The following is a 25,233-nucleotide window of genomic DNA, read 5'->3' as shown; positions in this document are numbered from 1 at the left end:
TCAACATCAATATCTAACTACTGGTAATTTATTAATACATTAAAGGAGTGTTCTGGGTTCAGCACAAGTTGAGCTCAAACAAAGTGTTGTAATACCTCAAAACTAGTTTCACAATTAGCTGTTTTATTTTAAAGAAAGAAAGAATGTGCTATTCACTGCACACATGTGTGTATATAAGACCTCTAACACTAGCTTGCTCTATCATTTTTCTATTCTATCGGTTTTCTTTTTATTTACTATATTATTTAAAATCCCATGCTACATGTACTGTGTTAACCTAACTGAGACTTGTTATAGCACTTATATATCATTGCTCTTTTTGTTGTTTTTGATAGCTTCCACTGTCCTCATTTGTAAGTTGCTTTGGATAAAAGCGTCTGCTAAATTAATAAATGTAATGTAATCTTCTAAATAACAATAATGTGCTAATATTTTAAACAGACAAGCAGCTGAGATACTTAAGTTTCCAGTTAACATCTACATTAACATAAAAAGTGTTGTGGATCATGACACAATAATGAAAATAATAAAATAAAACAACTCAAGAAAAGTAAAATAATAACAACAATAAATAAATAAATAATTTTATGCAACAAACTTAATTTCTGGGCCACTTGAGATGGAATGACGCTCGAAAATCAAGCAGTAAAGTAGGGATTAAACCACTGATCTATAATATAGATATAGATCATTGGATCAAACACTTCCGGTCTCTTTAGGCATTTTGGGAATCAAATACAGCCCCCTTGACACCTGACATGAAGCGCTTCTTTTACTGTTTATGTTCTGAAGTGGCATTTAGGTGTCTTTACACAGACTGTTTAATTTATGCTGTTTAAGTAGTCAAATAAAATAAAAAATAAAATAAAATAAAAAGGCTTTGCGTGATTTAGCGTCAGTTAAGTTAGCTGATCTGCTAATGAAAACAGCTGGGCGATTTAAACTTACTTGTCCTCCAACGGTGACGTCGAAAAACACTATCGGGTTATTAGGATTTGAAGGCTGAACGTTCATGGTTGTTTTCAGGCTTATATCACTCCAGACAGCAGAAATATGAACTATTAATGCTTCCCATTTCTTAGATTCTCGGGAACGATTCAAACATGTTCACCCGTGACGTCACTACGGTAACCTGCAGGAGGACGCTACCGAGGGACATTCATCCAGCTTTATTAAAAACATCTGAATTTTTTCTCAGGATTAGACGTCTGTGCACAAAAAAAAAAATAAAAAAATAAAATCATTTAAAAAAAATTTATAAAAAAAAAAAAAAAAAAAAAAACGATTGCATGATTTACACTGCACTCATCGCAGACCGTTGTGAGTGGCCAATCCTCACATCGTTGATAAAAGTAACATGTGACGCATAATCAGGTGTGTTGGTACAAATCAAGTCCGTTTTATTTGCATAGAACTTTTCACAAATGCACATTGTTTCAGGGCAGCTTTACAGAAGATAATAATGATAATTTGTACATTATATTAATATCAAACAGAGAGAAAGACCCGTGAATGAAATTTCATCTTAATAAAAGGTCAAATACCCGAAATTAGTAAGGTACACGGTTACTGTAATCTGAGGCAAATAATGAAACATCTGGTTTTCACATCTGCTTTCACAATTCGTTCTTCCACATGTTTTTTTATTTTTACAAACATTAGATCACTGATTCAAGTCTTCAGGAACGTAACTGGGTTAACAGTTTATTTTTTACTCCCTATTATGACTATTATGAAAAAAACTGGAGAGTTACAACTGTTTGTTATTTAGTCATACTGCGATTGTATATAATTATGCATTATTAATTTCGGTTACTTTGATTACAGATGCTTCTCTTCTCCAGATCTAGAAACTCAAAACCGAAATTCCTCTCATCCTATTTTTGCCATAGCTGTGGCGTTAGCATGAGAACACATCTATAACACAATGAAACACAGCAAGGCAAGACACATTTATATTTGGGGTTATTTTTATTGTGCTTTATATCAATTTATATAATTAAATGTGTACAGTTTATTGTCAGCTGGCCAAATCAGAATTACCTTTTCAACTTTTTATTCATACAAAATGCTGTTTCATAATTACTGTTTACATATTTTAGAGGAGCCAAAAGTTAGATTACACTTTAAATACAGATGTTCTTTGGGAGAATAATTTATGAATATCACAAATTTTCACTTTAGATACTATTTCATATATACAAAAGACATTCTTCTCAAATCAGTGTTGATGGGTTGTCTTTAAGAAACAAGATAAACCAATAAACACTTAAACTTCCTTGTTATAGCAATCCATTACCCATAGAATAAACAGAGTGCACTGAATATGTTTCTTCTATATACACATCCTTTATTGAGAATAACACATATATTAGACAGTAAAGCTAGTCGACGCTCAGTGGGAGGTCCTACAGCGGAGACCCTGGAGTAACGGGGCGTCTGAGCTTTCCAGAAGACTCAATGTGAATAGAAGAAGAAAAATGCAGAGATTTAGGACATGGTTATCATGAAAAGGCATAATTAAGCAGCATTTAAACCCCATTCGCCTACAAATTACCATAGAAATGAAGAAATAATATGTAGCATTAAATTATTCAAATCTACCCAGGCTTATATGTGCATGCATTATTTATTCTATAGTGTTAAAATTACATGTTTATATGAATGCATTTATTATTTTGCCAATTGTCTAAAGCATTATCGTGATAGCACAGAATCTTTCTGTTCCAGAACAATCAGTTTTTATTACACAAATTTGCAACACTGGAATTATTATATGTATTGGGCAATTAATAACAGGAAGGAAGATATTCATAAAATAAACCAAAAACATAACAAATAATATTTTATAAATATATATTTTATTAGCAGATGCTATTTCACCAAAGCTTAATATACAAAGGGCAAATAACATTGTATTTGCTCAAAGTAGGCATTCATACCTAGCTAGCGACTGTATCATGGTACTTTCTATTGAAGTGAATGAAGTGTCTGCTAAAAGCATAAAATAAATGCACCATGCACAACACTTGAACATAATCTGTGTTAAGCAAAGCCAGCCCACCTTCCAGCTGCTAGGGCCTTGTGTGAAGACATGAGCACACTTGGGGGAACAGACTCTCGGCGTCCATCTCTCTGACAGTAGTAGTTATTTGCAAATTTATGGCTCGGTCCAACGGGAAGTTTAGCTGGAGGCTGAGTCCTACCATCAATGACATTGATCAATATTAGCCATTGCATTAATTGTCATCATAACATAACAGTGCTTTGTAAATAAGGCTATATTATATAATATAAATATAGAAGTACATTTTAACTATATTTTACATTCTCAGTTTTTTTTTCTAGACAGCAAATACAATTTTGCAATTGTTTTACTGTAGAACCATTAAATGGTGAATAATAATAATAATAAACACATTTCCCCCTGCAAAAAAAAGTTTGATAATTCCACGAATAATTATAAAAACAAGTTATAGGCAAGAATATCTACCTCTTTGAGATCTCAGTGTACCGAAGTTGTAGTTTGGACTGGAGATCGTGCTGTTAGGGAACGAGAGAAAACTGCATTTATGTAACGTTATAGTGAACAAAATATCATATATACACGAAAACAGAGACGTTATTTTCTAACCATGTCATATTACATCGATACGTTCGGATCTGTACGTATAACGTTAACTGATTAAACGATCATTATATCTCACCCCTGACAAAACGTTCCTCAGTCTCTGGATAATTTTGGTAGCCGACGCCATCCTCGCGTGAAGGTGAACCCGCTGCTCTGTGAATCTGTCTCTGGATCAGTGCTACTGACCGACCCTTCACTGTAACACACAGAGTGTGAGCGAGCGAAGCTGATCCTGGGTCAGTTACAGCAGCAACGGACCGACCAGCGGACCGGAAGTCGTCTTCTTACTCGATGATACAGTGGCTGGTCACATGCGAACGCGATCGCCACCTGTCGTACAACTGATGAATAATCATACACACATTTACAATTTTAACCTCTTTAAACCGTTTAAAAAGAGACAGATAATGATCCAATTGTTACCCTATAGCTATATTAACTGTTTGATCGAATATGAATATATATAGCAGATTAAACCTATTTGAATGCGATATGGCTGGACATGCCAGTCAAACGTTTCACTGCATTTGTCATTTTCTGCGTAGATACCTAATCGATAAAATAATCAAAACGCACAATTACTCTGCTGTGTATGACTGGGCTCCATCTATCTGACGGGTATGAGGGTATTTGTTTCTTGGGGACTTCCAGTCTGGGACATCGAATATATTTGAGCCTGACTAAGATAGGTCTTGATGTAGAGCTTGAAGTCTAAGACGCAGTTTCATGGGTGGGAATTAATCAGAACCACCCATTCAAAGCAATGCCAGCAGAAGAGACACGGCATTATTTCAGCAGGATCCCGCCACACACCGTTATTCTACACTAACGGAATGAACGGGAACTACTGCTGGTATCCGCATATACACGGATTATTATAACCTAACGAGAAGAAGAAGAAGAAGACAAGTAGCAATCGTCACAATAAGGGTAAGACAAAGTTTCATGACTTTAAAAAAAAAAAAAAAAATAGTTGACTATCAGAATAGAGAGCGCTGCTTTGACTCCGTTTGTTGCTTTGATGATAATTCAAGTTTTATCTTTAACAATGATAAAGCTGACACGGGATTTAATGTGTCTGTTTTCCATTTTTTCTGGTTTTTCACGTTCAGATAACAGTATAATTTTATCATCTCTGCAGAATAACAAAGCTTGATTTGATACTTGGCTTTATATTCAGCAAAGTCAAGATGTATATTTGTGTGGAGCCTGTATGAACCTAATATTGCTTCACTAATAAGACACAAATTAGTATTTGTTTATGAAGTCCTTGATCTTAGGGGAGAGATTACTATTATATATCTTATATAAAACTAAAATTTATTCACTTTTTGGACACAACCTGTTGTGTTCACTGAGTATGTCTAGCTCAGCCATTTAACCCAATAAAGAAAGTTGTAGTGTTTATGGGGAATGTAGTAAATAAACAGTGAAGGGTTACATTTGTAACCCTTTTACATTTTACTTAAGTATTTTTGTTTTATTAGAACCTTAATTAGTACTTCATTTATGTTGATGTTTATTTAATGTTTATTGTAAAATAATAATAATAATAATAATGACACAGAGATCAGGTTTTACGTGCTCTAATTTTTGGTAAAATGATTGCAAAAATAAGTTAAAAATGATACAGTGCTGAAAATACGTCATTTGTTATTTTAACTTCTCTTTTGTACCATCCATGCTCAGATTATGTCTTTCAGTATGCCTCTATGTGTATTTATTAGAAGGCAATAAATAATCAAACATTAATAAATAAATAAATTCAATATAAACAAAGGAAGAAAAGCACAAAATATGACCTTTCCATTAATAAAATCATCCTGATCTACTGACCTTCGCAGACAAAACTATTATTAATAATATATTATATTGTACTTGCACCCAAAAATTGAACTTGCCTCCGAAACGCTGTAAGAATCACATGCTTCAGGTCTCATGATTCTGTTTATGGGCCATTCCCTGTCTGCGTCGCCCCTCCACCATTCACCTTTACACCCGTCTACAAGTGGAATACATGTGTGTAAAGAATGCAGAATACAAAAATGTACAAACCCGATTCCCAAAGAGTTGGGACACTGTACAAATTGTGAGTAAAAAAGGAATGGAATAAATTACAGATCTCATAAACTGATATTTTATTCACAATAGAATATAGATAACATATCAAATGTTGAAAGTGAGACATTTTGAAATGTCATGTCAAATATTGGCTCATTTTGGATTTCATGAGAGCTACACATTCCAAAAAAGTTGGGTCAGGTAGCAATAAGAGGCTGGAAAAGTTTAATGTACATATAAGGAACGGCTGGAGGACCATTTTGCAACTTATTAGGTCAATTGGTAACATGATTGGGTATAGAAAGAGCCTCTCAGAGTGGCAGTGTCTCTCAGAAGTCAAGATGGGCAGAGGATCACCAATTCCCCCAATGCTACGGCGAAATATAGTGGAGCAATATCAGAAAGGAGTTTCTCCGAGAAAAATTGCAAAGAGTTTGAAGTTATCATCATCTAGAGTGCCTAATATCATCCAAAGATTCAGAGAATCTGGAACAATCTCTGTGTGTAAGGGTCAAGGCCGGAAAACCCATCCTGGATGCCCGTGATCTTCCAGAAAACATTGTCGTGAACACAATCCACCGTGACATTCACCGTTGCCGGCAAAAACTCTATAGGTCAAAAAAGAAGTCATATCTAAACATGACCCAGAAGCGCAGGCATTTTCTCTGGGCCAAGGCTCATTTAAAATGGACTGTGGCAAAGTGGAAATCTGTTATGTGGTTGAACGAATCAAAAACATTAAGATCTTTTTGGAAAACTGGGACGCCATGTCATCCGGACTAAAGAGGACAAGGACAACCCAAGTTGTTATCAGCGCTCAGTTCAGAAGTCTGCATCTCTGATGGTATGGGGTTGCATGAGTGTGTGTGGCATGGGCATCTTACACATCTGGAAATTCACCATCAATCCTGAAAGATATATCCAAGTTCTAGAACAACATATGCTCCCATCCAGACGTCGTCTCTTTCAGGGAAGACCTTGTATTTTCCAACATGACAATGCCAGACCACATACTGCATCAGTTACAATATCATGTCTGTGTAGAAGAAGGATCCGGGTACTGAAATGACCAGCCTGCAGTCCAGATCTTTCACCCATAGAAAACATTTGGTGCATCATAAAGAGGAAGATGTGACAAAGAGACCTAAGACAGTTGAGCAACTAGAAGCCTGTGTTAGACAAGAATGGGACAACATTTCTATTCCTAAACTTGAGCAACTTTGTCTCCTCAGTCCCCAGATGTTTGCAGACTGTTATAAAAAGAAGAGGGGATCCCACACAGTGGTAAACATGACCTTGTCCCAACTTTTTTGAGATGTGTTGATGCCATGAAATGTAAAATCAACTTATTTTTCCCTTAAAATTATACATTTTCTCAATTTAAACATTTTATATCTATGTTGTATTCTGAAAAAAAAATAATGAAATTTGAAACTTCAGCATCATTGCATTCTGTTTTTATTCACAATTTGTACAGTGTCCCAACTTTTCAGGAATCGGGTTTGTATATACAGTTACTTCTGATGAACCAAATTCAGTCTGAAATGGCAGATTGCTGATGCAATGCTGAGGGTTTAGCAGATGCCCATGATTCCTCTATCCATGAAGATATAAATAGTAAAAACTGAATGTAATTCAACCTCTGGTTGTGAGTCCATTCAGCCTATACTAGAGCTGGCCTTTACACTGTAACACCATTAAATGTGATCTAATACATTCCCATCTTTAATCTAATATGGTTAAATAGTGGGACATGGTTTGACTCACGTCCATAACAAAAGATCATGTTCATCCTGTCCAGTTGTTTACAGGCGAATATAGCCTGCAGTGTTTATGGCAGCATGTTCTAGAGACTTCTCCTCCTCTAAATCACATTATTTGTCGGTATGTGGATAATACTGAACATACTGACCGAGCAGACAGCGCTCTGTCTGAAAATGTTAAGCCAATTAGTCTGTGTGTTTAAATCAGTATAGAAAATATGGTTGCACTTTATTTTACAGTACTAACAATTAAACTTTTTTCTAATAAACAGCTAATATGCTAGTAATATGCATGCTAATAAGCAACTAGTTCATCATGAGAATTGGTCCTTAAAATAAAGCTTTACCCAAACTTTCTCTCTTGCATCACTTCAGATGATGACACACACACACACACACACACACACACACACACACACACACACACACACACAGCTAAGCAAGTGCTAGATAAACAACAGAACACTCTTTTCATTATTCACAGAGATAAGTTCGATCATATAACTCTGTTATCACTTATTGTTTTGTCATGTTTGATACAGACACATCTTTACAAAGCAGCAAAGCAATTGATAGGTTTATGATTTGACCTATTATGCATAATATACACTCTCTTCTTTTCACAATCATAAGTCTTGACGTTTTATGAAAATAATAACACATTTCTCAACAAGCTGCATCATTTGAGATATTACTCATGTTTGTAGCACACAGAGTGCCAGTGATTTACACACTCATAACTTCATGTTTGAGTATGAGCAGTAATAACAGAGATGCTTGCCCAAGAAATCACCAGTAAATAATGAAGCGGCCAGCGTCTGCCACTGGCCTTTAGTCTATTCTGCTCTCCTCAAACAGGAAGAGTCCGTTTTCTGAAGAAACAATGGGAGGATGTTGCTGTTGTGGATGAAACTGTCACAGCAGATGGTCTCTATCTATTGCTTTCAGTTTATTTTTTAACAGTGGACTATAGTAGTGTTTTCCGTTTACAAAAAATTAAGACCTGGTACAAAGCTAAATAATGCTTTTGACGAATTTAATTCAAATGATTTACACTCACAGGAGATAAAAAAAAAAAAAAATCATATTTTCTGCAGCGTCTAGAACTTTAAACATTGGCTTCTGTTTCCTGAAAAATGAGCTGATGTCACTGAGGTGTCGTTTTTGGAGCATGTGCGTGTGCTTCATTTCCTTGTTTATCTTTCCTTGCCTGGTTCTTGAGGAAATGGCTTCTGCTGCATTAATCAACTGTCCAGCATTCACCGTCCTTAAAGACAATGGCTGCTGTTCTCATTTAACATGTATGCAATATTCTAAGTCTTTTTTAAAGAGTTAGTTCACCCAAAAATGAAAATGGAATCAGTTATGCACCCCCTCATTTCGTTTCAAACCCATAATACTTACGTTCAAGGATCTGTCCCTCTGATAGTCCATACAATCAAATGTTCCTGATCCAGTATTGGCCACAAACCTGGAAAGACGCATCTTCAGATACCGGATTTGAATATGTGCAAGTGCAAAGAGATTTGAGAGTTGTGGTGAAGGGAAAGACTTTCACCAAATAATGACTTGTAATTCAAACTATTCCTTATCGTATTGCTTCAGAAGGTTGTATAGACGTACTGTATGTGTCTGGTAATCTCTTTTACCAATTTGTTTTCATTTTATGGAACGGAGAAAGCTGGGCATTCTGTTAAATATCTCATTTTATGTTCTTTGAAGGAAGTCACATGGGTTTTTAACAATGTTAATGTCTGTAAATGATGACTTATTATGTTCATTTGGCAAACTATTCCTTTAAGTCATGTGATTGCACACAAACAATTCCCGACAGTGCTTTGAGTCGGGCATCAGAGAGCTCTGCCTCAGTTTTAAGTTGGAAGTGTCCTTGCCCTGGCTGCAGGGTTCACATAACACTTAATGTGAATAGAAACCTCCTGCTTCCTCTGCAGCAAAACGGGAGGGAGTGCTATGAGGTCACTCTCAAAACATGACCCGCATTCAGACGACGAGTTATTCGCCTGCTCTGAGAAGCCACTGTTCCTGTGTTCAAAGTGGTCAGTGTTATTCACAAAGATCTTACTTTTATGGACCAGAACTGAATGGGTTTGAGCACTGATTTCTTCTGATTTAACTCGACAAGCTTTGAAACTGATGATATACAGTCAAACATTTAGACTCACTTAATTGAATTGTTCTTCTTAAAAATATAAAGGTTTACAACTTAAATTGGTGTAGTTGACATAAGCATTGCCTATATGCATTGTTATTCAGAAACTTTACAAAAATAAAGGCTGTTTTGAAGCAGATCGTGAGGAGAAGCAGTGAACAAGTGTCCAGCACGCAGTACATGGGAACTTCTTTCACATTGCTTAGAATGCATCCCAAGATGCACCTCATGAAGTTGGTTCAATGTCCAAAGTTTCCACGCGACTTTAGACAAGCTTAAATATACAATAGTTTTGATTTATTTGGCTTTTTTGTCAATACTCCCCATAAGTCCATTTGTGTTATTTTGTAGTTTGGATGATGTTACTATCGAACATGTGGAAAACTATAATGATAAAGAATGGGTATGTGGCACTTGAACACACACACACACACACATACACACTGTGATAAAAAACCCAAAATAAGCAAACAATGGAAAACAGCACACGAAAAGAGACACCAACCCCGAGGACACCGACACCACCACTTTCGGCGCTCAGCACTGTGGGAGAGAGAACAGTCAATTATTGGGGAAGGGGAAATCAATCAATAAACCAAAAATAAATGAAAAAAGCAACTTCAGTCGAAGGCAATTTCTAGGCAGCAAAAGAGGCTTAATAGCTGCCTAGAGCCTAACAAAAAGGACCAAAGTTTAACAAATCAAGTCTTTATCAAAACTTAAAGAAATATAAATTAACGAATCACTTAATCATAAATTTTACAAAAAAACAAAAAACAAACATAGACCCCAATCTCCACACACATTAAGGAGCACAGTCAGTCCAAAAGATAGCCAAAGCTATCATCTGTATCACAAATCACTCAAATATAGCCCTGCCAGACACCCAATTGGGCAACAGGTCCTGGTGCTGGAAGGCACGTAGCGGCGCATATATATGCACCTATATGTTCACCTATAATAGTAAAATTAAAATCCATAGTTACTAGGCAACATAAATAAAAGTCCAAAATGTAGAAATGTACATTATTTATTTACTCAAGATCAATCAAATAGTACAAGACCAAAAACTGAACAAAAAATAAATAAATGATCTTGTTGCTCTTCTCAGCTCCGTGAGCTTTGAATTAATAGATGTGCCTATCTGCCCTCGGCTGACTGCCAGACTCTTCTTCAATGTAGCATCTAGAGAAGACAAAAATAAGAACACATTATTATTATTATACTATAGTGCTTCATCAGGAACCCAAACTGCTTACAGTACATCTGTGATTGGACACACATTTTGGATAAAGGGCTGATCATAATAAAAAGTGTGTCATGTAAACATGTCAGCTAGATGATTCTGATTGTATTCTGTTAAATCTGAAAGAAATTCTGATTGGAAACATCACCCCTCCCCCCTTTTTATTTTTAGCGGCATCGTTCTTTCATATGCACATGTCCGTCATGGGGACTGCATTGTTAACAGTCACACGGTCAATCATGTACATCCAAAGCAGAGAAAATTCATGGATAGGAAAACTTTAGCCACTCCTGTGTTTTTTGGTTTGCTTAAAACACAAGTGAAGTACAACTTCTGCTCTGGTTTTAGGGAAATTACTGCTCTGCCGATGTCAAAATGCATTTTTCTGCACCCAACAGTACCTAAAATACTTTACAATGGCCTCCCATTGACCCATTCATGCACACACTCCACCGGCGAGCTGCCACGCACGGTTTACCTGAAGAGCAATAAGATATGCGTTAAATCAAGCAAATCAATTACCGGTATAGATAAAATAAGGCACAAACACAGGACAGAGGGGATTAAGGGTGAAGGAGGGGTGAATATGATTATTTATTAACACTTAAGACAACAACAACTAGTGCTATGAGGTATTTGCAACTCGTAGGGATGGTTTCCCGGACAGGGATTCGACTATTCCTAGACTAAAATAAATGTAAGAGCTGTCCAAACTGAAAAATCTTGCACTGACATATCTTAAAATAAATCAGTCCCCTTTGTTTTGCCTCTTAACAACAGAACAATCTTTAAAACCTTCAGTGACCACATGTGGACTGGTTGTAGGATCAAATGGTTGAGAGATGCTTATAGGCTCAGGTTTTTGTAGGGGACCAGCAGCTCCCAACCAATGTTTTCATTCGTCTGATGTTTCTATGGCACTGAGATGTTGTCTTTTGCTTGAAGGTGTGCTGATTTTTCTTTTGGAGGGGCAGCACAAGGCTCCATAAAATGACCCAGTCTGTGCATATTACCTCCAAACTGCCAAGTAAGTAGTTGTTTTTCCTGCTCTCGCTAGATGGTACTGTTTCAAGATGAACACTATTGTTATATTTGCATTGCAGATCTGAGTGCCCCTTTTCATTGCTCTACTGCGGAAGAATCTAATCAAGGTGGCTCCTATTCAGTACAGACGCCCTACGGATTCCAGCTGGACCTTGATTTTCTCAAGTATGTTGAAGAAATAGAGAGTGGACACAACATTCGGAGGGCTAATGTAAACCCTCGGAGGGGATCCCGGGGTGACCGTGGGTATCAGAGGAATACAAGTGTTGGGGGTCGGACCAGTGGCTGGACCTCCACTGAGTCCCTTTCCTCAACAACCAGTGAGAATGGCCAGACTATCCCACCTTTTCTCCAGAGCCCTAGTAAATTACCTAGTAAACCACTTTCCCCATTACCAGTCATCAGTCCCAGTCTGCCTACTTACTCCAAAGTGCCACCACCACCTCCACCACGTAACCCTAGGGTTGAGAGAACGCTTCTTGAAACTAGCCTTCGGCTGCAACAGGAGCAGAGTCTGTTTTCCAATGGATTAGGCTCTAATTTGTCTGACCTTTCCAAAGTGAGTTCCAAAGCCAGCGGATCTAATAAGGACTTCTATCTAGCTTCTTCCCAGCTTGCTTCAGATGCCCACTTGCTACAGAAATCACCTGTTGTTCAGAACTCCCTTTCTGGGGTCTGGACCAGAGCAAGTCCTCAAACGTCTGGAAGGAGCACTCCAGCCTCCAACTCAGGAACATTGCCTCCGGGGCAGCTTCAGACAGTGCGAGAACAGATGGCCAATGCCCTTAGGCAGCTAAGGGAGATGGAAGAGAGACTGAAAGGACTATCAGCTCTAGAAAGAGAAGTTGCCATGCTCCGTGCAGAAAAAGACAGGTTGGCTCATGATCTTCACAAAAAAACAGAAGAACTTGATGCAACGCTCAAACTGCAAGTCTCCACTGAGGCAGGAGTAGAAGCCCCCCAACCAGGATCCCTACCATTGACGTCACTTTGGAATAAAGAACCAGAATGCAAAAGGGATTACCAAGACAAAAAGGAAATAAAGAAACTAGCCACTGCTCCTATAGAAAAAAGATCCATAGCTGTAGGTAGTGACAGTCCTCTTGAGACTGTGGTCGTCTTTAATCGCCAAGCGGGCAAGGATGCTGCTGTCGAAGCTAATATTGATGTCTGTCACGCAGCTATTGAGACTGAGACTAGTGTCATGCATGATGAGGCGATTCAGACTGGAGTGGCTACAGAAGATGTGGCAGTCTGGGTAACAGAATCATTTCTAGGGCTACAAAGTGCGACAGAACGAGAAATTGATAACTTGCAACACACTATCAGATTTCAGGAGGAGTCAATCCAGGTTCTTGAGACACGATTAACTCAAGTCAACCAAGATCTTGAAGCTTTAAGGGCTCAGGAAATTGAGAGAGTGTCCAAGGTTAGGCTGGACAAAGAGACGGCAGCAACACCAGAGACAGCTAATGCCCAAATAGAAACATGTCCTGAAGTTTGTTCAGTTGGAGTGTTGTTTCCAGATGTGACTGATCCAGAGTACATTTCAAAAAATGACCAAAGCATTCAAACAGATCCTGTTGAAACTTCAAAGAAAAACACGGTGGAGCTAGTAAGCACTGGTATCCAGTGGGAATGTCTAACTGATACACAAGACACTGAACAACAGACAACTTCTGCAGAGGGTGAGCACTGTTATTTGTATACAGCATGTTTTCTGGCCATACACTGCACAATTACTCAAAGGAAGAAAATACCTTATCAATCCTTAATTAAAATGTTAATTAAAATGCTCTGCCTTGGTAGTGCTACTGTTGGTGCTACTGTTGTAACACAGACTCTCTAACGTTTTGCCAGTACTTAACACAGTAATAAATGCAGTTCTATCATGAGAATTTGTGGAGAATAGATCTGCTATGCTGCGGATGCTGCATTGTGAGTTGCCACTGCCAGTACATCCACAGATGTTTCTATGACCATGTAGAAAATACTGCTGGTGCACATACAATATATATGAAATACCCCCCTTATATAGGGCTGGGTATTGTTCAAAATCTTTCAATCCGGTGCCAATTTCGATACCTCAGTTTCGATACCAGTTCCTAACAATACTTTTTTCGATACCAACATCAACACATATACATTAAACACAAAACTTTATTCTTCACCTTAATTAAAACTAATTCTAGTAACACTTCACACTCAGGATAACATTATTAATACAACTGGTTGTGCTTTTTGGATAGGGGTGCGCCATTCAGGGGTGGACTGGGACCAAAAAGTTGCCCTGGACTTTCTGGCCCACAGCAGCCCACCACATCATAACGCAAACGCCCCTGTTTTGATGTCATTTATTAATTTAATATTTAAGTAAACAGTTTGGGGATTTTAACCAATAGGGCAACTCCTCCTCCATTGAAAAAAAAAAACAAAAAACAAACAAACAAAAATAGAACAGCAGCTGTTCATTTAGTGACTCCTGGTGAGCGATACATGCTAATAAAGACACACACACACACACACACACATTCTCCTTGAACTCACACTTTGCATTCAGTTAGCAGATCCATACGAATCATGCATGAAATAGAGGTTTATAAACTCAAACGATAGCTTTATGTGCTTGTACAGATGAACTTGAAATCTTTATTCATTTGAGATGTTTAATAATATATAATCTTTGGCTCGGTAAAAAGTTCATGATCCGATTAGTGAAATGATGATTCTTTTAAGTCAATCTTTTAAAATAATAATTTATTTTGTTTAACGAAACCAGTGTGGATACCAGTGTTTCACAAACTGTATAGATCTGAGGTGCAGGGCTCTTAAAATCGTTAGCCCCATGTCCCAGGGCTATTGTGTTTTCCAGTCGGCTGGGCTATCGTGAATAGTGATGTAAAATTCCTAACTCGATTCGCGTTGTTCACTCGCTTGAAGGGGTGAAACAGATTGTAGCTGATCGTTTGCACTCGTTTCTAAATATTGCTGATTCAAGCCTTTTCGGAGCTTGCGCGCACTCATTCAAAGCACGCGCTGCGAGCAGCATTTCAGACAATGCGCATATAGAGAATGAATTCATCTTTCACGTATCGTAGCTTCTGAATGAACACATACACACACAATTATATCAAAATAATTGTCTCTGCAAGTATCCTCGTAAACACAGTCAGTTATGTTTTAAGTGAACGTATACAGTGGCCTGCTGCTTAGAGAAATTCGCAGTACCGGATAAATCTGTCTCTCTCTCTCTCTGTTTTTTAGACGACCTGAAAGGGGGCGTGTTTCAAGATACGTGATGGAGTAGACCAAACTATACAGGGAGGGCCACACTTTAGACCTCTTTGGCATTGTAAAACGGAAACTTTTTGAGAAAAAAAACAACTAGACTTGTGTTGTGTGACTGCGAGTATCTTCAGAAGTCTTTAAAATGCACATATGCTACAAGATCACACAGACACAGCCGTTTGGCAAAAAAAAAAAAAAAAAAACATAAAACGGCCGCTTGGCTTTTGGAACCGAAATTTGGCACCGAAAGATAAATAATTTTTCGATACTCATAGTATCGAAGTTTTTCGTTCTATACCATAAGGCATCGAAGTTCGGTACCCAGCCCTACCCTTATATAACATATATGAAATTACTTCAGAGCAGACCTATACAGGTGGAGCTGGGGAAGGTGGAGGGTTTCTAAGTATTTGAATGTTGAGCAGCAAGCTCATTGGTTGCTGGATGTGAAAAGAACCAATCAGGTGTGCCATGTGAATAATGTTGTGAATATATCAGATTGAGTTAGAACTTATGGGACTGCGTCATGTGGAGTTTCATGACAGAAATTTGCATTTATGCAGTAATTTAAATCTGGTTAGAATTAATGTTATTAATTAACTACGACATCACGAGTCAGTCAATTCAGAATAGATAAGCCTAAGTACAGTTTCATGTATACATTAAATCAAACTGTATAAGAGAACCACAAATTCTGATTTCTTTGCAAAACAGCTGCAGGCCCTCTGAAATCTATCATGAAGAGGAAGGATGGGAGTGGTGCTGTTGCAGCTTCCAGCGGTGGCAAAAAGAGCCTGAAGTTTGTTGGAATTCTAAACGGAGGGTGAGTTACCAGAGCAGATTTCTAATAAGGAAATAGGAAATACTGTAGTAACAGACTGTGTCTCATGGCTTATTGCTTTTGTGGTAACAACAGCAATATTATAAAAGTCCATTTGATTAATATTGTTAATGGCAACAGTAAATAATTATTCTGTAAATAATATCATTGGCTTCCAACATTTCTCTTCCAATCTTGTTTCAGAAGTGCAACTATCCATTTTGTTATTATTCATTATTTACACATTTGGAGGTCGGACCACAAATTATACAAAATTTATCTTATATTTGAATTTCTCAGTTATGAGTCCACCTCTAGTGAAGAGGATGAGGATGAGGATGAAGAGAGTTCCTCGGATGGAAGTGAGGCTGATGCATGTTCAGATAGCAGTGTGGAAGAAGGGGCAGCTCTAGAGGATACATCTGATGAAGAGATGAATATACATTTGGATGAAACCGACAGTGATGAAAACCTGCCAGCTGGGTCAGAAGATTTAAAGGACCAGGAAGAGGAAGTAAAAGAAAAGTAAGCGCATGCAGATTTTGGTGATTACTGAAATTCCCATACATCATTTTGAGGTCATCTGTGTGCTAGTGTTCATCTCAAAATGTGCTTTAAGCAAACAAACACATTTAAATATTTGAGGTCTTTCTCTTGCAGACCAAAAACGACTCATCTTGTACACTACACGAGATATTTCTTTTTTTTAGAAAATGGTGATTCATGGCTATGACATTATTAAAGCAAACAATAAATGGATATCATATTACAGGTTTGAACTAAGTGCCAAAATTCGTGAGGCTTGTCGAATTTTGAAGAACCACCTTAATGATGGAGCCAAATCAGTGAAGAGTAAAGAAGTGGTGGGAACAAATCACACAAATTACATTTTATTCACATTGTAGTTACTATTCCAAATCACATTCTAGCCAAACTTGAAAATAAACCATTATGCCGTTCTGTTAACATGTCTAACGCAGTTGTCCAGCACTCACAGCGTTCAGCTGGAGTGGTTCAGAGTGTCCAGTGCAAAGATGGCCCAGCCGACACGTGTCTCAAACTACCTGATGGCTTTCTCAGAGGTCTCCCCCGTCCTGCTGGAGCACGTAGTCAACATGACGGATGGCAACGGCAACACTGCTTTACACTACAGCGTCTCCCATTCCAACTTCACTGTGGTGGACCTACTGCTCGACACAGGTTCACAGAACTGAGCTTTTTAGGATACATCAGAATAACATTATAACAAGCAATTAAATTGGATAAACCATGAAAAAAAAAACTACATAATGTTTTGTTCTTACATTTAGAATGCAGCTTACTATAGAGTGAATTCTATGTAGTGCACACTGCCCTTTATTTAAAAATATTTCCAACAGTAGTTTCAATCTTGAATGTCCAGTTCGGACCCTTTATCTATACAAATCACTCGTAACTCTTGAAATGGAAGGTCGAGCTGTAAATAAGTGTACAGTTTTACACGATACGCTAATGATTGTCCAACAGTTTCAAAACCTCAGTTGTGGATGTGTTCGTGTGCAGGCATGTGCAATGTTAATCAGCAGAATAAAGCCGGATATACAGCTGTGATGCTGGCAGCGCTTTCAGCAGTGAAGGAGGACGACGACATGGCAGTGGTTCAGAAACTCTTCCGTCTGGGCAACGTCGATGCCAAGGCCAGCCAAGTAAGTCACCCTGTTAATTAGATATTCATCTGCGATTATATCCTCTGCTAATTTGAGAATTACTTTTCAACTTACACTCTTGTTCCCGAAAAACCGTTAACATCCATGGAATCCTTCCATATCACAAAAGGTTCTTTATAGTGGAAAAAAGGGCTCATATTAAAATGTTTTCCACAATAAAAAGTGGTTAAGAACTGTTCACTGAAAGGTTGATTTTAAAGACAGTTAAGCAAGGCTTAAATACATGCAGATGCTACTTCTTTTGATATTTTGTATCTAATACAATGAAACCCGGTGTTGGGGTTACCTAACGCATTACAAGTAACGAGAGTTACTTTTTTCTTGTAAATTGTAAAGTAACGCATTACTTTTTTATTTTAAAAATTACTAGCATTTAAAAAAAAAAAAAAGGAACACCAGTTACTTAGTTTTCCCATTTATTGACTGACAAGTCTCCTGTCCCCATATTGGGAGAAATCGAAAGTACAGAAGCATTGTGTGTACTGTGTAGTTCTAGACTAAATATGTATGTGCTTTAAATCATCCCACTTGCAAAGAAACAGATAACGTATTCATCAAAATTAATTAAAACAGGGAAATGCAAACTCAGAATGACGCAAACCTGTTATAATTAACACAATTAACACACACCATTTTATTAACTAATATATTTGGTGCTGACCTTAGATGATCCAGTTCAACCATACTAATAAGCAAAAATGACTTTAGATAAACTAACAATTGTGCTTCATTGTTTTTTATTGCTGAAGAGAATTTACTTTTCCTTCAGCCTGAGGTTTGTTCATTACACTATTTGGTGAGAAAGGGCTTTTACATTTGCTATAAATAAAACGTATTATATTAAATCAATAAAGCCCTGCTCATATTTAAAGTACATTTCCCCAACACTGGTGAAACCACACTGCACTAATAAATTCATTTGTGAATAAAAACGTGTGATTGCATTATTAGAGTGTGAATTAGTGGAAGGGTTGACTGTGTTTGGTTCTGTCTGTGGTTAGGCGGGACAGACGGCTCTGATGCTGGCCGTGAGTCACGGGCGTCAGGAGATGGTGCGAGCGCTGCTGGACTGCGGGGCTGATGTGAACGTCCAGGACGACGAGGGCTCCACTGCTCTGATGTGTGCGAGTGAACACGGTCGGCCCGAGATCGTGTCCTTACTGCTGGAGCACCCGGGGTGTGACATTTCAGTCGTGGACAATGTGAGTACATCACAACCAAATCCTTGGCATCCAGTGTTAAAGCATCCAGTCCAGCAATGCATTATGGGTAAATCCATGCTTTCTGACTTTTTTTTACGTTAGGATGGCAGTGATGCTCTCTCCATTGCTCTGGAGGCATCCCATAATGATATTGCCGTTCTACTGTACGCTCACATGAACTACTCAAAAGCGGATGTAAGTCCTCTCTCATGACCACTCAGGCAGCCCGTTTCTTACTCATTCATGCAGAAACTCCTGGATTTTGGGGCGAGACTTAGCAGTTTGGAATTGAAAAGCGGGTGTCACATACCAGAATGGAGCCAGATGTGAATGGACTTTTTTGGAAACGACCGCCGTTTGGCTCCTGTTTAACATTATGCAACACCCTGCCGTGCTTCACAAATGACTGATTAATTTGTATAAGTACATCCATTGAAATGGAATCGATCATTCTGGAGAGAAATTTGAATATTAGCATTATATCATAAAGTGTTAACATAACTTTTGTGTTTGTTCTGGTAGCATCCAAAGCAAGTCCGTCCAGTCCCAGAAAAACATGGCCCTCAGAGTGATATTAAAACAAGACTAACTTCACTGGAAGATTAACAATGTCTTTGTTACAAGTTTATATATATATTTATATTTTATTCACTGATTATACATTTGTATGCACATATTTAATGCACAATACTATGTAAACATATTCATGTAGGTAAGACCAATGATTTTATTTACTTTTCTTTTTATGCTGGTGTATCTTCTTGTACTACCATGAGTTTAAAAAGATGAGAGCAGGTGTTTGGGATAACTGCAGCTTAGCTGTAATGTTATTGTGATTATTACATGGTTCTCAAGCTGAACATTTGTCTTTGTTAGTGTTCAGAAAGAGAATGAAACACTGCAGCAGATTAAAGTGAAGAAGTCACATTTGCTTGAGAAGCTCAACACCTCAATTATTTAACACACACATGTAGCTTCACAACACAAGTAACACGTGCTGTTTGTGCAACAACAAACACCTTCATGAACTCCACCCTTGATTTCTAGCACAGTAATTTATTTTTATCTTCTGATCTAACTGGATCAGACAAAACAAAGAATGTTTTTCTTTCTCTCTCTCTCTCTCTCTCTCTCTCTTCTTTTTGCAATCTGTTCTTTGAACTGAAAGGACATTGCTTGACTTTGGAAAAGAGAAACATTTGCCTTCTAGACATCTTGACCGATCACAGGAAGGTTACAGAATTGAACTTAAGAACTGAACTGAATGAAATCAGTCAGAAATGGCCCCAAAACATATCTGGATAAATCAAATCAAGTGAAAGTGATTTTTTTTCTTTTTTTTAAGCACTTTTTGAGTATTTAAGCATGAAATCTTGACACTTTGCGGCTGTGAAATATTAAACTGGTTCATGTTTATAATGTGATGAACTTCACCTGATAGGACACTTGCATAAACAATGTTTTACACGATTTATTTTCATTAATTATTTGTTCACCATCAGTTTGCTTGGTTCATTAACTGCAATACACTGATAACTGAACTCAGCACTTTACACAAATGAAGAAACCAGGTGTTGAGTTGAATACCTGTAAAAGTCTTAAACTAAACTAATGTTTACTGAAGATTTCAAATACAGACCTTTATTTTGTCCAAAGAGTGTTTCATCTGTCCTTTAGTTGCTCATCAAAACATATTTGACTATTCGGTTGTGTGTGAGTGTGTGTGTGTGTGTATATATATATATATATATATATATATATATATATATATATATATATATATTTTTTTTTTTTACCAGGTCCCAAGTATGATTTTGAATCATGTTTGGTTTGTCAGTATTTTTGGTTTATTGTGTGTTTTGCTTGTTATCTGTGATTTGTTTAAACGATTGTATCATGCTGTGCAGCTTTTGCTTTTTCAATTAGCGCTTATTTAATTTGTTTAAAATATACAATTAAAGGAACAAGTTATGTCAGTTAATCATTAAGAAAATTCACCTACACTACAATAGTGGATTTTGGTTATATTAATACATCAGTTTGACCTTTTATCAAAGGCTGGATCACAATGAAACAAGAAATTTGATCATTCTGAAAACTTCAAATCTTAAAAAAACTTTTTTATTTTATAAAATGTAATTCTAGATAATAATATTACTGAAATAAAAGGCCACAGAAGTGTGTTTGAGAGTAGCCTACAGTTTAATGACTGCCACGAGTGCACTTTGTAAAGATGTCAAAATAAAAGTTCACCTAGAAATACATTTTAAATAAATGTTTACCTTTTTTGTGCTTTAAAAGTGATACACTTATTGATGCTAAAACACACGTTAAGTACAAGATTATAATTGTAACTGTTGTGCTGCTCAATATTACATTTAAGGATATTTTACATGTACTAAATTGCAACCTTTTCATTATGAATGTGAAATTATGATTAGATGGTATAAAAGTTTTACTAGAAATTACACTAAAGTATACTTTAGTTTACCATAAATGTGTATCAGTGCATTCAGCGGTACACTTTAACCAAAATATATGTAATAATGAAATTACATATAAAGACAGTCTTATGTCATACTTAAGTGATTCAAAAAAGCATTTAAAAATTTACTAAATGTAAATAGCATACAATTAAGTGTCCAAACACATTACATTTAGTCTGGAAAGTACATTTTTCCATAATGAGTACTTCTATTTATAAGTCATTAAAACATGAAGTATATCTGCTTAAATAAGACTTCCTTTAGGCAAACAGAAAGAATTTGAGTGCATTACATTTGCTGTCAATAGATTAACCCACCCTAATTTTCTAGAATCACGACGAGTCAAAATGAATGCATTTGGTGTCAATAAAGTTATAAAAAGTTAGCAATAGAGTAGTAGTAACTGGTTCTGTAGCTTGATGATGCACCTAAACGTGGACTTGGATCTGGTGTTAACTCATGGTCTCAGGCTGGACCACAAGCTGTTTCTACTCATGATAATCATTACCTCAACCACTAATCTATGGTCACCATTAAAGAATTCAGAAGGTCTGAATGGCTCTGAATGACTGTTTAGCCAGTGGACTCAGTCTTTAAAATGTGGTGCAATAAATACAGCCTGGTCAGGACTCAAAAAAAATTAAACCTTGAGAATCTGTAAAGATGTACAAATATACAACAGTAATCTTTTAGAAGATAATTGTTTTTACGAGACTGCTCATGCATGTTTCTTTCACACTTTAAAGCCACTGTAACTGTAACAGTTAATGTTCATAAACATGAGCTCATCTTGGCCAACTAAAAATGATGAAAATGAAAAGTATGAGCATGTACAGCACTCAAGACTTAGTTTGGGCTCCTATTGCCTGAATTACTGCAGCAATGCGGCGTGGAGTCGATCAGTCTGTGGCACTGCTCAGGTGTTATGAGAGCCCAGGTTGCTCTGATAGTGGCCTTCAGCTCTTCTGCATTGTTGGGTCTGGTATATCACATCTTCCTCTTCACAATACCCCATTGATTTTCTGTGGGGTTAAGATCAGGCGAGTTTGCTGGCCAATTAAGAACTGGGATACCATGGGCCTTAAACCAGGTACTGGTAGCTTTGGCACTGTGTGCAGGTGCCAAGTCCTGTTGGAAAATGAAATCTGCATCTCCATAAAGTTGGTCAGGAGCAGGAAGCATGAAGTGCTCTAAAACATGGCTGTGTTGACCTTTGACCTCAGAAAACACAGTGGACCAACACCAGCAGATGACATGGCACCCCAAACCATCACTGACTGTGGAAACTTTACACTGGACCTCAAGCAACGTGGATTGTGTGTCTCTCCTCTCTTCTTCCAGACTCTGGGACCCTGGTCTCCAAAGGAAATAGAAAATGTACTTTCATCAGAGAACATAACTTTGGTCCACTCAGCAACAGTCCAGTCCTTTTGGAAGCGAGACACTTCTGACGCTGTCTGTTGTTCAAGAGTGGCTTGACACAAGGAATGCGAAGCTGAAACCTATGTTTTGCATACGTCTGTGTGTAGTGGTTCTTGAAGCACTGACTCCAGCTGCAGTCCACTCTTTGTGAATCTCCCCCACATTTTTGAATGGGTTTTGTTTCACAATCCTCTCCAGGGTGCAGTTATCCCTATTACTTGTACACTTTTTTTTCTAACACATCTTTTCCTTCCCTTTGCCTCTCTATTAATGTGCTTGGACACAGAGCTCTGTGAACAGCCATCCTCTTTTGCAATGACCTTTTGTGTCTTGCCCTCCTTGTGCAAGGTGTAAATGTTCGTCTTTTGGACAACTCTCAAGTCAGCAGTCTTCCCCATGATTGTGTAGCCTACAGAACTAGACTGAGAGACCATTTAAAGGCTTTGCAGGTGTTTTGAGTTAATTAGTTGATTAGAGTGTGGCACCAGGTGTCTTCAATATTGAACCTTTTCACAATATTCTAATTAAAGTATTAGAATATTCTAATGGGTACTGAATTTGGGATTTTCCTTAGTTGTCAGTTATAAGAATTAAAATTAAAAGAAATAAGCATTTGAAATATATCAGTCTGTGTGTAATGAATGAATAAAATATACAAGTTTCACTTTTTGAATTGAAATAGTGAAATCAACTTTTTGAAGATATTCTAATTACATGTCCAGCACCTGTATATGTATGTGTGTGTGTGTGTGTGTGTTATTATATACACACACACACGCATACATACATACATACACATATACATACACACACGCACACACACACCGAAATACAAATAGATAGAATAGAAAAAAACCCATAGCTTTCTAAATAAAAAAGAAAATGTAGAATTCAAATACAATAGAAAGTGCTAGAGTTAGAGGGTCAAATAAAGATGGAACAGATGTGTTTTTAGTCAGTGAAAGTGATTTTGTGCCTCTTTGAGATGACACAGTAATGTTCACTTGCTGAACACAAGACGTGTGCCCTCTAGACGTGTGAACACACACGTCACACCTCTGTTTATCAGTTTGCACTTTCTACCAGTAGCTGCCCACATAAAATTTACGGAGGGCAAATAACTCTTAAGAAATGAATTTAGGTAAAGGGGTGATGAGCCAGTGGTAGTTTTGTAGGCAAACATCAATACCTTAAATTTTATGTGAGCAGCTACTGGTGGAAAGTGCAAATTGATAAACAGAGGTGTGACGTGCATTCTTCTTGGCTCAAAGATTAATCTTGCAGCACCATTTTGGATAAATTCTAAGGGTTTGATAGAAGTGGCTGGAAGACCTGCCAAGAGAGCATTGCAATAGTCCAGCCTGGACAGAACAAGAGCTTGAGCAAGTTGTGCAGCATGTTATGAAAGAAAGGGCCTGATCTTCTTGATGTTGAATAAAGCAAATCTGCAGGATCTGACAGTTTTAGTAATGTGGTCTGAGAAATTCAGCTTATCATCAAACACAACTCACAACTGAAGGAGTTATGGTCGATGAGTCTAAATGGATGGTGAAATTTTTAAAAGGTGATGGGTTTGTTGAAACCACAAACATTTCAGTCTTAGCCAGGTTGATCTGAAGATGATGATCCGACATCCAGCAAGAAACAGCTGTTAGACAAGCTGAGATGCGAGCAGCTATCATCAGATCATCAGGATGGAAGGAGATGTAGAGTATTATCAGCACTGCAGTGATATGAAAAACCATGAATGACAGAACCTAGTGATGCCATGTAGACAGAGAAGAGAAGTGGGCCGAGAACTGAGCCCTGAGGTACCCCAGTAGCTAGATGTTGGGACTTGGACACCTCACCTCTCCAAGATACCTTGAAGGACCCATCTGAGAGGTAAGACTTAAACCACTGAAGTGCGGCTCCTAAGATTCCGTTTTCCAGTAGGGTTGACAGGAGGCTCTGGTGGTTCACTGTATCAAAAGCAGCGGACAGATCTAGCAAGATAGGTATAGAATATTGCAATATATAATATGGTCACTTTATTTTAAGGTTCAATTCTAACTATGACTTTTGTCTTAATAAACTCCTAATTATTGTTTATTATAGATAATAAGGTAGCTGTTAAGTTTAGGTATGGGATAGAATTAAAGGATCTAGAATTAGGAATTAACATGCGCTTTATATAAGTACTAATAAACAGCCATTGCTAATATGCAACTAGTTAATACCAAAGTTATGCTTACTTAAAATCAGTAAACATTTCACAGCAAAAATGACTGGAGTACCACGACCTGATGGACATTTTTAAAATGACATTGCCTTTTACTTGCTAAAAATTATAAATTTTTTATAAATTATAAATTATAAATGTTTTTGCAGTCTCCTGTATTTGTAGTACTTGGT

At 37.4% G+C, this 25,233-nt stretch overlaps 2 protein-coding genes across 2 annotated transcripts; one reads left to right on the top strand and one right to left on the bottom strand.

The window, feature by feature from the left end:
- Nucleotides 1–1,952: 1,952 nt before the first annotated feature.
- On the bottom strand, nucleotides 1,953–3,878 carry ndufa7 (NADH:ubiquinone oxidoreductase subunit A7). Its single transcript, XM_052603587.1, has 4 exons — nucleotides 3,708–3,878; nucleotides 3,494–3,543; nucleotides 3,065–3,202; nucleotides 1,953–2,456 (listed from the first exon to the last, which is right to left on the bottom strand). The coding sequence occupies exons 1-4, from the start codon at nucleotides 3,756–3,758 to the stop codon at nucleotides 2,396–2,398; spliced, it is 300 nt and encodes a 99-aa protein (XP_052459547.1). The 5' UTR covers nucleotides 3,759–3,878; the 3' UTR covers nucleotides 1,953–2,395.
- A 513-nt stretch (nucleotides 3,879–4,391) lies between these two features.
- Nucleotides 4,392–20,588, top strand: LOC128018186 (KN motif and ankyrin repeat domain-containing protein 3-like). The gene is made up of 11 exons (XM_052603543.1): nucleotides 4,392–4,561; nucleotides 11,817–11,898; nucleotides 11,975–13,603; nucleotides 15,918–16,026; nucleotides 16,324–16,548; nucleotides 16,796–16,886; nucleotides 17,004–17,223; nucleotides 17,566–17,708; nucleotides 18,731–18,931; nucleotides 19,034–19,126; nucleotides 19,454–20,588. The coding sequence occupies exons 2-11, from the start codon at nucleotides 11,862–11,864 to the stop codon at nucleotides 19,535–19,537; spliced, it is 2,832 nt and encodes a 943-aa protein (XP_052459503.1). The 5' UTR covers nucleotides 4,392–4,561; nucleotides 11,817–11,861; the 3' UTR covers nucleotides 19,538–20,588.
- The last annotated feature ends 4,645 nt before the right edge of the window (nucleotides 20,589–25,233 follow it).

The sequence above is a fragment of the Carassius gibelio genome, chromosome A8, assembly GCF_023724105.1.
Source record: "Carassius gibelio isolate Cgi1373 ecotype wild population from Czech Republic chromosome A8, carGib1.2-hapl.c, whole genome shotgun sequence".
Classification (NCBI taxonomy): Eukaryota; Metazoa; Chordata; class Actinopteri; order Cypriniformes; family Cyprinidae; genus Carassius; species Carassius gibelio.
Note: the sequence above shows the minus strand (reverse complement) of the source record. Positions and strands in the feature narration are given on the sequence as shown.